At 49.4% G+C, this 16806-nt stretch overlaps 1 protein-coding gene across 5 annotated transcripts in view; it reads left to right on the top strand.

The window, feature by feature from the left end:
- Positions 1-16806, top strand: part of TUT7 (terminal uridylyl transferase 7) — a 119830-nt gene that overhangs the window by 84465 nt on the left and 18559 nt on the right. For all 5 annotated transcript variants that reach the window (XM_069761971.1, XM_069761962.1, XM_069761969.1 and 2 more), the window contains 3 exons: positions 7502-7591; positions 7693-7806; positions 9895-9972. In XM_069761971.1, the coding sequence (XP_069618072.1) occupies positions 7502-7591; positions 7693-7806; positions 9895-9972 (282 nt within the window). The remainder of the gene's footprint in view (positions 1-7501; positions 7592-7692; positions 7807-9894; positions 9973-16806) is intronic.

Below are 16806 nucleotides of genomic sequence, written 5' to 3'. Positions count from 1 at the left end.
AAGCGGAGTTTAGTGTCTGACTTGTTCTTTCCAAAAGGTTGTGTGGGTTTTTTCCCTTCCTTGTTGCAGTGTATTTTGGGGTATTGTAACACCCTTTGCATGTTTGCCTCAACGCTTGGTGCTGTATAAATAAACCCTATATGAAAACCAGCTAAACACTTTTTATTGCCTGTCATTGGGCGACACCGGAACCATGGGGTGTATGCTGCTGCCACTAGGAGGCTGACACCATGCAAATAAAAAGTTAGCTCCTCCTCTGCAGTGTACACCCCACCGACTGGCATTACTCTTCAGTTTTAGCTTAGTGTCAGTAGGAGGTGGACACGGGTCTTTCATTAGACCCTTATCTACCTCAATTTGCGTCGTTTTTCAGGTTTTTCCGGAAGGGATACATGGTGAACAGTCACACCTGTATTCCCACAAGGCGGACTATGAGTACGGTGTGTACTGCCACCCCGTATCCTCATAGATCCCTCTCCAGGACCAAGAATTTAGCACACAAGCGTGCTTAGAAGTCCGGTTCTGGTCCCGTCCCTCACCCACTCGCCCACCAGAGCCTGTCGGTTGGAGGAGACGAGGACGTCTAATACCTTCCACGTTCTAAGGTTAGTACCGGATGGCATGGGATATTAAATGAGCATTTTTTCCCCCCCTATCACTCTCCTTAGGGGGCCTCTGCGGATTCCCTTCCTTTCCTGCGGCCGCATCGTTGTTCTGTGCGGTGCCTTACAGGCAGCCGCACTGCTATTACTGCGGCCGCACTTCTATTACTGTGGCCGTACCTTTTCTGGCAGACCCACCGCAGCACTGGGCGACAGTCCTATCGTTTGCGCGGTGGCCCTGATGACCGGCCGCGCTGCTTCCCCACGGCAGCCGCATTTTTACAGGCAGTCGCACTGCCTTGCCTGCGGCTGCATCCTTTCTCTCTGTGGCGCGGCCCCCTACAGGCAGCCGCACCGTTTTCCCTGACGGCCGTACCTTTTGGAGCTGACTGGCGGCCGCGGTCCTCTCCTGCGGCCGCCGACTTCTAATATAGGCCCCGGGGCCTACTTCCGGCGCTCCCATTTCTATGCGGCGGCTGCCGCGCCTATCAGCCGGGCAGCGCCCGCACCGCTTTTTGCGCCCGTACTGCTGTTTACTCCCCGGGCCTACTTCGGCGGTCACCGGCTTCTAATTTAGTCCCCGGCTTTTCCCGAGCCCTACTTTCGGTGCTGCACTCCGCCCCCTTCCGTATTCATCGGGAGGGCTTTTCTCCCGCCCAACAATCTGTTAGGCGCCACCTCGGTTGACTCCGTCCCTTCCTCTACACCGCTGCTCGGCACATTCGGAGCTGGATTCTACCCCACATAGCGCACATTCCTGACCTGCCCCCCTTCAGCGGTCACCATCTGCGTGGATTGCAGCAGGGGCTCGTCTTCTCTCTAGAGATCCACAAGCTGGACAGCTTGCTCCACCTAATTTTCTCATCTGCCGTGAGTAGCTTAGCACTGCAGACTGACACCCCCCTCTGCCCCACTGTCCCCTAACCCGCTGGCATTTTCTTCAGGGACCTCTTCAAAATGTCTACCTCTAAAGGGGGCCGCTCTCGTCCTCCTACTTCTTCCTCTTCTGCCTTAGTCAAGTACTTTGCATGTTCCTGTAACAGCAAACTTCCCTCAGGTCAGTCCTCTCCGCTCTGTCAGGCCTGCAGCAACCCAATTGATCCCACTGCCCAGGATCCCCCGGCCGATCCGCCCGAGAGTGATACCCCCATCCCAGGCTGGGCCTCTTCTGTCAGTCGGTGGCCGATCTAACACGGGTGTCTCAAACTTTTGGTGTCCGTGCTGGGTCGATTACCTCTGCAGACCCCCGCAGTAGCTAGCGGGTCGCAGGAACCTCCGTCCGAGACCTCCTTGATAAGCCGCAAAAGGTCCAGACAGGAACGACGGTCTTAGTCCTCTTCTCGCTCCATCTCGCCACACGGTCCTCCTCTGTAGTCTGCGTCCTCCCCTGAGTCAGGCGAGGCGTTCTGATTCACCCTCGGAAGATATTTCGGAGCTGGATTCTAACCAAATTGCCACCATGAGGGATATGGTTCAGAATCTCATTGGAGCGATAATATCAAACCTGAGGCATCAAGGAACCCGCAGATCCGGCGGTTTTGTTTAGACTGGCTAAACCACCTTCCAAGTTTTTTGCTCCTCATCCTGAATTCGAGGAAATCATGAACAGAGCGAACCTGACCAGACGTTTTCAGAGGGGAAAACGCCTTGGTGTTTTGTTTCCTTTTTCTCCAGAACTTACCGCCAATTGGACGGTCTCTCCCTCGGTGGATCCCCCGGTTTCCAGGCTGTCCACCAACACGGTGCTTCCACTTTCCGGTGGAGCATCTCTAAAGGATTCTAATGATAGTTATAGAATTCTTTGCGAAGTCAGCCTTTGAAGCGGCTGCAGCTGCTCTATGCCCAGCCTTTGCTTCTACTTGGGTTTCAAAATCCATTTCCAAATGGGCCAAAGAACTCCGTCGAGGTATCCTGGACGGGGCGCTACCCTTGCAGCTGGCGGAGCTTGCCAACCAGATTTCCCACGTTGGTGAATACCTGGTCTCCGCCTCTCTGGATGCCACGTCCTGTGCGGCTCAGGCATCCAGCAATGCTGTTGCCATCCGCTGGACCGTTTGGCTCAAGGCCTGGCAGGCGGACTTATCTTCCAAAAAGGCCCTTACCAGTCTGCCCTTTCAAGGCGCACATCTCTTTGGTTCCAAGCTGGACCAATCATTAAGGACGCCACCGGGGGTACAAGTTCCCTTCTCCCCCAGGCTAAGCCTCGTCGTCCTCCTCCTAGACGGCAATTTCGGTCCTTTCGGCCTTTTCGTCGCTTCGCGGCATCACTTTTTTTTTTTTCCCCAGCAGCAACAGAGGCCACAGGCACGTCAAGAGAAGACAGTATCCTTTAGGCCCACTCCGTCCTGGCGTCCTCGCTACTCCCAGGGTAGATCCTCCAGGTCCAGGACTAGACGATCCACCTCGGCATGACTCTCGGCAAGACCCCAGCCCACCTCCCAGGTTGGGCGGCTGTCTTCTCTTCAGGGGCGTCTGGATCTCCTCAGAGGACGCATGGGTCAGGGAAGTTGTATCCTCGGGATACAAGATATGAGTTCGTTTCACGACCCTGGGATCGTTTGTTCGAATCCCGACCTCCAAGAGATCCCGCTCTAGTTCCGGGTATCTCCACAGCCATCGCTTCTCTTCTCAAAGCCGGGGTAATAAAAAGAACGGTTCACAGGTTTCTATTCAAACCTTTTTGTGGTACCAAAAAAGACGGCAAGGTTCGTCCCATTCTGGACCTCAAATTGCTGAACAGGAGAGTTCGTCTGAAGCACTTCAGGATGGAATCCCTTCGTTCAGTAACTTCTTCCATGGAGGCTCAGGAATTTCTGTGTTCCATAGATATTCAGGACGCCTACCTCCATGTCCTGATATATTCCCCGGACATCATCGATTCCTGCGCTTTGCGGTGCTCCAGGAACATTTTCAGTTCGTTGCCCTGCCATTCGGTCTTGCAACCGGCCCAAGAGTCTTCACGAAGATCATGGCGGCACTGATGGCCATCTTGAGGGTCAGAGGCCTGGTTCTGTTTCCATACCTCGACATCCTCATCAAGGCTCCATCCTTTTCTCAGGCTCATGAAAGTCTGTCCATCGTCCTTGACACCCTAGCCCGTTTCAGGTGGCTGGTCAACCGGAAGAAGTCCTGCCTTTTTCCTTCTGAGCGCATCATCTTTCTGGGCATGCTCTTCGACACTCGTCAGACCAAGGTCTTCTTTCCCAAAGACAAGAGATCCACCCTTTGTCGGGACATACGCTTGCTCCAGGGCCCTCGGTCTCCCTCCTTCCGATCGGCCATGAAGGTTCTGGGGAGGATGGTAGCAACATTAGAGGTGATTCCATTTGCCCAATTTCATTTGTGACCCCTTCAGCAAGCCATTCTGTCTCAGTGGGACAGGTCTGTCTTCTCCTTGGATCGTCCGATCCGACTCTCTTCTCGGGTCAAGCGGTCCCTCAACAGTTGGCTGACGTCACCTCTCATCTCCCAGGGCAGGTCCTTCCTTCCAGTTCATTGGCAGGTGGTGACGACTGACGCCAGCCTGCTCGGCTGGGGTTCGTTTTTTCGCCACCTGACGGTTCAGGGCTGTTGGTCGGCTCAGGAGTCATCTCTGCCGATCAATGTCCTCGAGATTCGGGCCATCTTTCTGTCCCTCCGCCACTGGGAAAGGATTCTCAGGGGCCTGCCAATCCGAATCCAGACGGACAACGCCACGGCACTGGCATATGTCAACCATCAGGGGGGAGGGGACTCGGAGCTCCTTGCCTCTGCCCAAAGGAGGATCTTGGATACCTCGGCCAGGGCCAACGGTTTTGGTGATATCTGCGGTGCATATCCCCGGCGTGGACAATTGGGCCACCGACTTCCTCAGCCACGAGGGCCTCGTGGCAGGGGAATGGTCCTTGCATCAGGAGGTCTTCCATCAGATTTGTCTTCGATGGGGGGACTCCGGACGTGGACCTCACGGCGTCTCGATTGAACAGGAAGGTCCTGCAGTTCGTCTCCAGGTCTCGCGACCCTCTTGCAGTGGGCGTCGACGCTCTGGCCATTCCTTGGTCACAGTTCGTGCTACCCTACCTGTTCCCACCCCTTCCATTACTTCCCAAACTATTGAAAAAGATCAAAGCGGAAGGGGTGCCGGTCATTCTGATCGCCCCGGATTGGCCCAGGAGAGCTTGGTTCGCAGAGCTCGTCAACCTTCTCACGGACGCTCCCTGACGCCTTCCAGACAGGCCCGATCTGCTGTCTCGGGGTCCGATCTACCTCCCAAATTCTCGGTCGCTCAAGTTTAACGGCGTGGCTGTTGAGACCACAGTTCTAAGAGTGTCCGGCCTTTCGGACCGGGTGATTCTCACCATGATCCACGCTCTGAAGCCTTTGTCTTCCAGGATCTACTATCGTACCTGGAAGGCTTACTTCCGTTGGTGCGAGTCCAACCGCGTTTCATCTGTCCTTTTCCCTGCCTTCCATCTTGGCCTTCCTTCAGGCAGGACTGGATTCGGGCCTTGCTCTGCGTTCCCTCCAGAGTTTATTAACTCTTCAGGTGCTTTACAGGAATTAATGCAGTGTGGCATGATAGGAATGAAAATGTGCATTTTTGCCACCTAAATGCCTCTTGCTTCTGAACAGGTTACTACAGCAATCGGACTCTAAGGCTGCTCTTTGGTCATGAATTGCCATGGCAAACATCAGGACCACAAAATCAAGATCTGAGGGCACCAATTTGGTTAAATCGGAAGCCCCCACCATCTGTTAACCATTTATAATGATGTCGTCACTATTGACAGCAGCATCTAAGGGGTTAAACAGAGTTGGACGGTGCAAACACTGATCGTGGCTCATGCAGCAAGTTGTCAGCTATAGTGGACTGCCGACAGCTACTGGATTGTCACCTGTATGGGGATACTATTCTCTTATGTCAGTTCAGTTAAAAGACGTATTGGCTGTTATTAAAGTATTCTCGAAATCTGTCATGTAGAGAACCCCTAATAGTCTGAATCCAAAATGGGTTTAACCGCCTTATTTTCTTGGTGACAAAGCCCTACATGCCCAACCTCTGTTGTACCCTTATAGGGCAATGATCTGACAGTTATTGGTAAATATTCAACCTCCTTTACCAGAGACATAACACTCTCATTTCCTACCGCCAAGTCCATTCTGGATAACAAATGGTAAGATGTTGATTAACAAGAGTATTGTTTGATATTTGGGTGCTTAGTACACCAAATATCTATCAACTCCAGCTCTGACAGTACTCTTTATAGAGGTCTATGAGGCTGACTCAGATATGGTTCCTGTATGAAATTTATCCCAGTACAGGTGTAAAATACATATTAAAATCCCCCAGCGTGTGCAAAGGCACATGTGGAGGGGAGTGAGGTTTTGTTTTTGTTTTTTTTCAGCACCTCACCGGAGTAAGGTGGAGGGATATTAATGGCTACTATAAGAATTAGTGTTATGTCTAGTACAAAATATATATAGACAAAGCGACTTTGAGTCTACCATGACTTTGATGCACGTGAACGGGATGGCCCTATGAACCAGGAGACTCTCTCTTCTTGAGTGCGTGCTATAGACCTAATGATATCCAAATGACATCCATGACCTATGCAACAGATGCGTCTTTTCCGTCACCATGTGTTTCCATTAAGCATAGTATTGCTGGTTGGTAAATGCACAACCATGAAATTATTGCGCATCTCTTGGATGAGTCACCCAGTCCTGACATTCCACGCTGTAAAATTGTACGTTTTTGGACAAAAAGCAAGCAAGTAGCATATGGTATCACTGTTTGCACTTAGAGAGAGCACACTGGCAGGTAGCTGGTCATGCATACAGTAGTTGCCTAACCCAACTACATATAAAAAGCTAACGCATATAAACAACTTACTGTATATACTCAAGTATAAGCCGAGAATTTCAGCCCAATTTTTTAGGCTGAAATTGCCCCTCGGCTTATACTCGAGTCATAATCTGGGGTCGCCAGGGGAGGGGGAGCAGCAGCTGTGTAATACTCACCTGCTCCCATAGGGGTGGACCCGCATATTCATTACTGTAATGAGCGGTACCATGTACCGCTCAATACAGGAAGAAGCTGCCGGCACCAGAGAACCAGGGACTGCACTGTGCCAGGAGCATGCGAGTATAACGCAGTGTGCGATATTCACCTGTCCCCCGTTCCAGCGACGGCCGCCGCTGCCTTTTCCCCGTCCTCTGCAGTGACGCTCAGGTCAGAGGTCGCGGTGACACGATTAGTGTGCGCGCCACCCTCATCGCAGCAACAGCATATGGGGCAAATGTGTGTATAGAGCATCTTATGGGGCCATGTGCAGCATTATATGGGGCAAATATCTGTATTGGGCCATGTGCAGCATTATGTGGGGCAAATGTCTGTATGGGGCCACTTTTAGGCTATGTGCACACGTAGGAAAAAGAGGTGCAGAATTTTTTGCACAAAATCCGCAGCCGTGCATTTGCCGCGGAATTGCTGCGGATTTTGCCACTGCGGATTTTTAACATGGAGGGGTGCAGAAACGCTGCAGATCCACACAAGTGACATGCACTTCTTGGAAATCCGCAGAAATTCCGCACTGATTTTTTTCTGCACCGTCTGCACATCTATTTAAAAAAAAAAAAAAAAAAGTTCCCCCATTTACTAACATTGTACTGTACATCACGTATGGATCTGCAGCGTTTCTGCGTGGTAAAATCCGCTGCGGATCCGCAGCAAATCCGCATCGTGTGCACATACCCTTATATAGAAAGGAGAAATGTAAGACGGATCCTTTGATAGGCATTTTTTTTGTTAAGCTCCTTTTTAATGGATGAATTACAAGAGTCGTCTAGTCCTTCCATCATTCTAGAAAAGGCAAGACCTATCCTACAAATTACAACCAAACTTTGCTTTTGTTTTGCAGGCTCTTCATAACACTCTTCTTTTAGCATCGTATGCTGCAATTGATTCAAGAGTCAAGTATCTGTGTTATATTATGAAAGTCTTCACCAAGGTACAGTCCCTGATTACAAAATAAAAAAAAAAAAAAAACTTTGCCTACCATATGATCATTTATGTTCCAAGTCTTATGAAGTGTCCTGTTTTTATCAAAAGATGTGCGACATCGGAGATGCTTCTCGTGGTAGCCTTTCTTCATACGCATACACACTTATGGTGCTGTACTTCCTTCAGCAGAGGAATCCACCGGTTATTCCTGTTCTCCAGGAGGTAAGTCCAGATTTCTGCGTATTCTTGACCTGAAACATCTGCTATAGTTGGTCTGGCACTACTATGGCCATTATCTACAGATGAGACATGACTACTAGACAATAGTCAGTTATCCCTTAGTCTTTGGCTTAAAAATCTGCTCTGTGTGAATGAGGCACGAGATAAAAGTTTAAATATATATGTGTGTGTGTATATGTGTATATGTGTGTGTGTATATATATATATATATATATATATATATATATATATATATATATATATATATATATATATATATATATATATATATATATATATATATATATATATATAAAAAAAATAGAAAACGCAATAGCACTCACCAATCCGTGGCAATTCAAACGTCCTTTATTAGAACATGCAGCAAATCATCTTCACGGTTCAAGGGAGGGAGTGAAAGTAGGAGTGCGACAGGCAAGACGACGACTATCGTTTCGCGCGAATACCAAGCGCTTCCACGGGTCTAGACTCCTACTTTCACTCCCTCCCTTGAACCGTGAAGATGATTTGCTGCATGTTCTAATAAAGGACGTTTGAATTGCCACTGATTGGTGAGTGCTATTGCGTTTTTTCTATTTTTTTATTTACATGGACACTTTTTCACGCAAGCACCGCCTTTCACCTGATCGGACTACCTTTTGTTGGGAAACTCTCCACATTGAGTTTATAATCTCTGCAAAGTCGAGCTGTGCCTTACACATGCACACAGTGGTGTAAGTAGATTCTGATAGGCTCCTGTGCAAAATTTGGACCTGGGCCCCCACCTATTCTTATTTACACATGCACACAGTGGTGTAAGTAGATTCTGATAGGCTCCTGTACAAAATTTGGACCTGGGCCCCCACGTACATGTTCCTCAGATGTATGGGCCCTAGTAGCGTTCCAGATTCTGTTAAGACATGTTTGTTCACCCTCTCATGTATGCATGTCCCCCATCCCGGGCTTATTCCAGTAATGTACCTGGTGAGAATTGCTTATGTCCCATGCCATCAGCTGTGACAGTGCTCCATGGCCGCTGCATGGGAGCAGTAGTCCCACCTTTTGTTTGCCAGCGTCCACTGCTCTTATTTTGATTGGCTGGCTTGCCATGATTTAAAGTACATTGTGCCAGGCCAGCTAATCTAAAGAGCCGTGGATGCGTTACTCCCTTTCCCATGCAGTGCCGACAGACCACTGTACATGATCAATGGAATGTGTGAAAAGATTTGCACCAACTTTAGTGGAAATATAATCTGTTAAAAATCATGGAGGGAGCACTATCAAACTAAAATTTAAGGCCATGCTCTTGTAAGGGCCTGTTGCATCTTGTGGGTTTTTTTGTATGTTTTTTTGCCTAATTTTTTTCGCGACCTAACTGTTTTACTCCCAACAAAGTGAATACGTTTCTTGAAGTTTCATGCTCTCATTACTTTTTTTCTTTTATTTGCAGCAGGTTTCACCCATAGAAATGAATGGGAAAAATGAATATATATTATGCTGTTTTTTTCCAGCCAACAAATCTGTACTTGCAGCAGACATTTCTACTGCAAATACTGATCATGTGCACATACCCTTAGATAATTCACGATTTGTGTAGGGTAAATCTTCTGGCTCAAACAAACTACGTTACTATAAAGGAATATGAAAATAACTTTCTTCTGCCCTCAGTCAGACATAGGTGGAATGTCTGCGGATTTTTCCGCGCCTGTTTTTGTAAATCCGCAGGTAATCCACAGTGCAGTTTACCTGCAGATTTACCACGGTTTTTGTGCGGATTCCACCTGCGGTTTTACACCTGTGGATTCAGATTATGGAGCAGGTTTAAACCGCAGCGGAATCTGCACAAAGAATTGACATGCTGCAGAATGTAAACCGCAGCGTTTCCACGCTCGCAGAACGTGCACTGCGGATTTTGTTCCATAGGTTTTCATGGTGCTGTAAACTCATGGAAAACAGCTGCAAAATCCACAGCGTGTGCACATAGCCTTACTTTTCATACTGTAATACTGAATTACAAAGTCATGAATCGCTTTCAGAACAACATTTTCAACCACTTTATAAAGCATGATTTTTTTATTTTTTTTATTTTAGATCTACACTAATGACTGTAAGCCTGAGATCCTGGTTGATGGCTGGAATGTGTATTTCTTTTCCCAGATAAGCGATCTGGTAAGTATATGTTCTGAAAAGCTAATACCCATTGTTCTAAAAAATGCTTCCTGTGTAACGAAAGTAGTTGGGGTATTATCCCTTTGACACGTAGTAACAATACAATACAGTGCCAAAGATTATTTTTGACCTTCTGGCATCTGTTGGCTAGCTGACTAAATGCCAACCACAATTTAACACCATACTTTTAAGCTACCGTATATACTCGAGTATAAGCCGACCCGAGTATAAGCCGACCCCCCTAATTTTGCCACAAAAAACTGGGAAAACTTATTGACTCGAGTATAAGCCTAGGGTGGAAATGCAGCAACTACCGGTGAATTTCAAAAATAAAAATAGATCATTATTTCCCCATAGCTGTGCCATATAGTGCTCTGCACCGTTCATATTTCCCCATAGCTGTGCCCCATATAGTGCTCTGCACCGTTCACTGTGCCCCCTAGCTGTGCCATATACAGTGCTCTGCACCGTTCACTGTGCCCCATAGCTGTGCCATATACAGTGCTCTGCACCGTTCACTGTGCCCCATAGCTGTGCCATATACGGTGCTCTGCACCGTTCATTGTGCCCCCTAGCTGTGCCATATACGGTGCTCTGCACCGTTCACTGTGCCCCCTAGCTGTGCCTTATACGGTGCTCCGCACCGTTCATTGTGCCCCCTAGCTGTGCCTTATACGGTGCTCTGCACCGTTCACTGTGCCCCCTAGCTGTGCCTTATACGGTGCTCTGCACCGTTCATTGTGCCCCCTAGCTGTGCCTTATACGGTGCTCTGCACCGTTCATTGTGCCCCCTAGCTGTGCCTTATACGGTGCTCTGCACCGTTCATTGTGCCCCCTAGCTGTGCCTTATACGGTGCTCTGCACCGTTCACTGTGCCCCCTAGCTGTGCCTTATACGGTGCTCTGCACCGTTCACTGTGCCCCCTAGCTGTGCCTTATACGGTGCTCTGCACCGTTCACTGTGCCCCCTAGCCGTGCCTTATACGGTGCTCTGCACCGTTCATTGTGCCCCCTAGCTGTGCCTTATACGGTGCTCTGCACTGTTCATTGTGCCCCCTAGCTGTGCCTTATACGGTGCTCTGCACCGTTCACTGTGCCCCCTAGCTGTGCCATATACGGTGCTCTGCACCGTTCACTGTGCCCCCTAGCTGTGCCTTATACGGTGCTCTGCACCGTTCATTGTGCCCCCTAGCTGTGCCTTATACGGTGCTCTGCACCGTTCATTGTGCCCCCTAGCTGTGCCTTATACGGTGCTCTGCACCGTTCACTGTGCCCCATAGATGCTCCACATTAATCTGTTCTGCCGCTGCTACTGCTGCAATAAAAAAAAAAAAACATACTCACCTCCCTTGATTGCAGCTCCCGGCGTCTCGTTCCGGCGCCTCCATCTTCCCGGCGTCTCTGCTCTGACTGATCAGGCAGAGGGCGCCGCGCACACTATATGCGTCATCGCGCCCTCTGCCTGATCAGTCAGAGAGCGCAGACGCCGGGAAGATGGAGGCGCCGGCCGGGAAGATGGATCGGCGCCCGGCGGCTGGAACGAGGACAGGTGAATATAACATACTCACCTAGTCCTGGCGATCCTCGCGCTGTCCCCTCCTGTCTTCGGCGCTGCAGCTTCTTTCTCTATCAGCGGTCACCGGCACCGCTGATTAGAGAAATGAATAAGCGGCTCCGCCCCTATGGGAGGTGGAGCCGCTTATTCATTTCTGTAATGAGCGGTCCCACGTGACCGCTGAAGAGAGGAAGAAGCTGCAGCGCCGAAGCCCGTGGGACGGCAGGGACAGCGCGAGGATCGCAGGGACTAGGTAAGTATACCCCAGCGCCCTCAGCCCCTCACCTGCCGACCCCACCGCTACCGTGACTCGAGTATAAGCCGAGGGGGGCACTTTCAGCCCTAAAATTTGGGCTGAAAATCTCGGCTTATACTCGAGTATATACGGTATGTGCACACATTGTGGATTGTATGCGTTTTTGCCACATTTTTTTCGCTGCGAAAATGCATACCCAACGCAGCCCATTGAATTCAGTAGGATTCCACAATGCTGTGCTAATGTGGTGGAAACTCATCGCGGAAAAATACGCAGCATGCTCATTCTTTGTGCGGAATCGCGGCGATTCTGCACACATAGGAATTCATTGATCCGCTTACTTCCTGCATGTGGCTATGCCCACCATGCGCAAAGTAAGCGGATCATGTGCGGATAGTACCTGGATGTAGAGCAGAGGAGACTCTTCTCCAGGCCCTAAAAGAAAGAAAATAAAAAATACTTACATACTCGCCTTCCAGCGGCCCCCGAATCCAGCCCAGGCCTCAGCGATGCTCCCGTTCCCAGTGATACCCTGCGACAATGACCTGTGATGACGTTGTGGTCTCGCGTGATGCTACGTCATCTGGGGTCATTGTCGCGAGGCATCACTGGGAACGGGAGATGCCGGGAGCATCGTGAGTTTTGGGAAGGCTGGGGGGCGGCCGGAAGGTGAGAATATCAAATTTTTTTTTTAAGCATATCTTTCTCCTTCGCCTCATTGGGGGACAAAGACTGTGGGTGTATGCTGCTGCCACTAGGAGGCTGACACTAAGTGATACAAAGAAAGTTTGCTTCTCCCCTGCAGTATACACCTTCCTGCTGGCTCTCAGCTAACCAGTTCTTGCTTAGTGTCTGGGGGGGGGGTATATGGGGTATCTAGATCAGTGGTCCCCAACTCCAGGCCTCGAGGGCCGCCAACAGTGCAGGTTTTCAGGATTTCCTTAGTATTGCACAGGGGTTGGAATCATCACCTGTGCAGATGATCACATTACCACCGATGCAATACTAAAGAAATCCTGAAAACCTGCACTGTTGGTGGCCCTCGAGGCCTGGAGTTGGGGACCCCTGATCTAGATAGTGGTAGCACCTCTGGTGGAGTGCTTGCCGTGTCCTCTTTGGACAGCTCTTCCATCTTTGGTCCTCATCTGATGCTCAACTCTCACCTGTACCTCCAAGTAGCTGCTAGCATGCGGCAGCGGGTACACCCCGGAACACCGCCTCGGCAGGCGGGCCAAACCAGGTGAGTGTAGCTGTTGGGTTCTTTGAGACCTACAGTGATTTTCAAGGGTTTACCTACCCTTGCATGTGAAGACTGGATGTGGCAGACTGTGCGGAAGAAACCAAGGTTCAACGGACAGACAAGCGATTTCCAGCACAGTGTTGTGGAGCGCTGAGAGGGTGCAGCGAGGCACATATAGGACACTGCTGGCCATCCACTGCACCCTGACCTATCTCCAGTTGTCTCGCTTAGCTCTTGCCACTGGGGCTCGATAGGTACGGGCGAGAGAGTGAGGTTGACGACTGCGCAACTCCTCCTCACTTTAATCCAAGTCAAGCGCAAGTCATGACTTCAACCACTGCGTAACAAAAAGTCCTGTGGTGATGGGAGAATGGCAAAGCAGCAGGTGTGGAGTCACTGGAAGCTGTAGTCACGAACCTGCACACAGGCGGCCCAGGCCATATGGTCGCTCTCTACTGGACCGAAGCAGCAGTGGAGTTCGGCAGCCTCCTGGGTGTCTGAGCAGTCCTGTTCAGGATCACTCTGCTCACCTCAATCGAGGAAGGGGCTAGAAAAGGTGCCTCAAACATAGTCTGCTTCATTTCACCTGGCCAGCCTACCGCAGCTGGCGGGTTTCCCATACAGCGGTCGACACACAATAAAGAAAAAGAAAATGATGGTACTCAACCTTGGCACATGGAATGTGAGAACTCTGCTGGATAATACCAAGGCAGACAGACCAGAGAGAAGAACAGCATTGGTTGCTCGGGAGCTAGCTCGTTACAAGGTTGATATAGCAGCTCTCAGCGAAACACGCCTGGCAGACAAGGGTCAATTGACAAAGCATGGTGGTGGATATACATTCTTCTGGAGTGGTCGAGGTAGCACTGAAAAACGAGAAGCCGGCGTGGGATTTGCTATCAAAACTCATCTTGCTCGTAAACTTACCAGGCTTCCGGAGGGCATCAATGACCGTCTGATGACATTTCAGCTCCCACTTACAAACAAGAAACACGCGACTCTGATCAGTGCCTATGCTCCCACGATGACTAATCCGGATGACATTAAAGATAAGTTCTATGATGAACTTGACACATTTATTTCAGCAATCCCACAGGCAGACAAGCTCATTATACTTGGAGACTTTAATGCCAGTGGGAACAGACCATCAAAACTGGGAAGGGGTCATTGGGAGACACGGCACTGGCAAGTGTAACAGTAATGGCCTGCTGCTCCTCAAGATGTGCCACACATGACCTTGTCATCACCAACACTTCCGCTTACCCACCCGCAAGAAGACATCATGGATGCACCCACGCTCGAGGCATTGGCATCTCATTGATTACATCATTGCCAGGAAAAGGGATGAGATGGACTTTAGAGTGACGAAGGCCATGTGTGGTGCAGACTGCTGGACTGACCATCGCCTCATTGTATCTAAGTGCAGGCTCCGCATCCTGCCTTCGAGGAGACCCCAAGGGCAGAAAACGACAAAGAGGCTGAATATCTATAAGCTGCAAAATAAAAGAATTGCAAGGGAATTTGCCAATGACCTTGATGGCAGACTGTTAAATATACTACAGGCAGAGGAGATTGGCGTTGAGGAACAGTGGACAATTCTGAGAGATGCTGTTTATAATACTGCTCTGGAGCATCTTGGATCAGCAACCAGAAATAATCAAGACTGGTTCGATGAAAACGACGAGGAAATAAAGACACTCCTAGAAGAGAAACATCAGCGGTATAAGGTGTACCAAAATGACCCCACATCGTTAGCTAAGAAAGGTGCCTTTACAAACATAAAAAGAAAGGTACAAATCAAGCTACGCGAGATGCAGGATATCTGGTTTAGCAAGAAGGCCGACGAAATTCAGGGCTATGCAGATACCCATGACCAGAAACGCTTCTACGATGCGCTCAAAGCTGTATATGGACCCCAGTTATCAAGCTCTTCATCTCTGCTTAACGCAGATGGAACTAAGCTGCTGACAGAAAGGAAACAAATTCTGAAACGGTAGGCTGAGCATTTTAATAATATTCTTAATCGCCCTGCCAATATCAATGATGAGGCTATTGCTCGCCTGCCCCAGGTAGAAATCAACAAGGAGCTTGATGTTCTTCCAAGTGGAGATGAAGTCAGGAAAGCAGTAAAACAACTTTCTTATGGAAAAGCACCCGGAAATGATGCTATACCTGCTGAGGTATATAAAGCTGGGGGCCCTGTTCTGATGCAAATGGTGACCAAACTATTCCAATATATGTGGACAAAGGAACAGGTTCCACAACAGATGAAAGATGCCAGCATAATCCACATATACAAGAGGAAAGGTAATCGCCAATCTTGTGACAACCATCGAGGCATCTCCCTTCTGTCCACTGCAGGCAAGATATTGGCTCGTGTCTTGCTCAACCGCCTTTTACATCACCTTGAGCAAGGACTATTACCCGAAAGCCAGTGTGGTTTCCGTGTAAACGTGGAACAGTAGATATGGTCTTTTCAGCACGTTAACTTCAAGAAAAGTGCCAGGAGCAACACCGTGACCTTTATGTAACTTTTGTTGATTTGACCAAGGCTTTTGACAGTCAGTAGAGATGGCCTGTGGAAGATTATGGCAAAATTTGGCTGCCCGAGCAAGTTCATCTGTCATCCGGCAGTTCCATGATGGCATGATTGTAAAGGTTCTGAACGATGGAGACGTATCTGAGGCTTTGCCAGTAACAAATGGCGTAAAACAAGGCTGTGTGCTGGCTCCAACCCTGTTCAGTATGCTGTTCTCTGCTATGTTAAGTGATGCCTTTAACAACTGTGAAGATGGAATCCAGGTTAGGTACAGGACTGATGGCAAGCTATTCAACCCAAAACGCCTGAAGGCGGTTACGAAAGTGCATGAGACTGTTATCCGTGAATTACTATTTGCTGATGACTGTGCACTTAACGCTAGCACAGAACAGCAGATGCAGCATGAAATGGACAGTTTTTCGCAAGCCTGCGACAGTTTTGGTCTCGAAATCAACATTAGGAAAACCGAAGTTATGTATCAACCGGCTCCAGGAAAACTGTACAAGGAGCCACGTATCACGGTGAAGGAGCAAAACCTCAAAGCAGTCGATAACTTCACCTACTTAGGCAGCACACTTTTACGTGAAGTAACCATAGACGCTGAGGTTAACAGAATCGCCAAAGCCAGTGCCGCCTTCGGGAGACTGCGTAAGAACGTCTGGGAACGAAGGGGACTCAGCCTTACCACCAAGCTGAAGGTCTACTGCGCGGTGGTCCTCACCACACTTCTCTATGCTAGCGAGACCTGGACAGTGTACAGCCGGCATGCTAAACAGCTTAATCATTTCCACATGAGTTGCCTCCGTAGACTCCTCCACATCAGGTGGCAAGACAATGTCCCAGACACGGCAGTTCTGGAACAAACTGGGCTCTGCAGCGTTTACACTCTCCTGCTGAAAGTCTAAGCCAGGTGGGCTGGACATGTGGTCCGAATGCCGGACAGCCGACTACCGAAGCAACTGCTGTACGGAGAACTGTGCCAAGGAAAGCGAGCAGTTGGGGGGCAGAAAAGCGCTATAAAGACTGCCTTAAGGTGTCTCTCACAAACCTGGAAGTCAACACCAATGAATGGGAAGAGCTTGCCCTGGATCGTCCAGGTTGGCGGGGCAGGATCACCTCAGGAGCACGTGCAGCTGAAGATAGGAAAATCTGTGACGCAAAAAAAGCGTGCTGTACGCAAGGCACAAGCAGAATCTGGTGTACTGACCACATCTGCTTTCGTATGTCAAGTATGTGGGCGAACCT

This window comes from Ranitomeya imitator, chromosome 1, assembly GCF_032444005.1.
Source record: "Ranitomeya imitator isolate aRanImi1 chromosome 1, aRanImi1.pri, whole genome shotgun sequence".
Classification (NCBI taxonomy): domain Eukaryota; kingdom Metazoa; phylum Chordata; class Amphibia; order Anura; family Dendrobatidae; genus Ranitomeya; species Ranitomeya imitator.
This window is presented reverse-complemented; position numbering and strand designations above follow the sequence as displayed.